The following is a 644-nucleotide window of genomic DNA, read 5'->3' on the forward strand; positions in this document are numbered from 1 at the left end:
CTCTCGGTGGCGGGCGCAGGAGAAGCACATGTCCCAGGGGAGCCTAGGCCCAGCTACCCCACATCCCCTCCTGTGGTAGCCACACAGAGGGCTGGGGGCACACCTGCATGTCCCCGGGCCCCCGCGTGCAGGCAGTGGGGCTGTGGTGGCTATTGCTGAGCTGGCAGTTGGGTTGTTTCTGCCCTCCACGTGCACACGCCTGCTGCCGGCCATCGCTGGGGCCAGCCAGGGCTGGGGGTCCCGGTTGTGCCTGGGGCACACGGAGGTCTGACGGCGGGGGGCCGGTAGGGTTTGGTGCCCTCATTCGGTGCTGGGTTCGGTAAAGGAAGACAGACTCGGGCACCCTGCGCCGCTGGGAGTGGCCCCTGCAGAAGGATGGTGGCATGTGTGGCCTTGGACAGGGACGCGCTGCTGGGGAAGCCGCATCCATGTGCCCCAGGGCAGAGTCCGGCCCTCGTCTGCCTCTGGGACAGCAGAGCCGGGCACCGGGCTGTGCCATACCACATGCTGTCTGCACCAGGGTGGAGGTGTGGTGGGGAGCATGGGGCCAGGTACTCACAGTGTCTCTCCAGAGCTGTTTGAGAGCCCGCTGCTGGAGTCAGAAGAGGAACATCTGCTGCTGGATCCGGGCAACGCATTGAAGC

General features: G+C 66.6%; 1 protein-coding gene across 1 annotated transcript in view; it reads left to right on the forward strand.

Moving 5' to 3' along the window:
* Positions 1-541: 541 nt before the first annotated feature.
* The window catches only part of FGFR4 (fibroblast growth factor receptor 4), a gene marked incomplete at its 3' end in the record, with an annotated part of 4,873 nt that continues 4,770 nt past the window's right edge, over positions 542-644 (forward strand). The window contains exon 1 of the mRNA XM_010293590.1: positions 542-642. Within this exon, the coding sequence (XP_010291892.1) occupies positions 542-642 (101 nt within the window). The remainder of the gene's footprint in view (positions 643-644) is intronic.

This window comes from Phaethon lepturus, unplaced genomic scaffold, assembly GCF_000687285.1.
Source record: "Phaethon lepturus isolate BGI_N335 unplaced genomic scaffold, ASM68728v1 scaffold26058, whole genome shotgun sequence".
NCBI lineage: Eukaryota > Metazoa > Chordata > Aves > Phaethontiformes > Phaethontidae > Phaethon > Phaethon lepturus.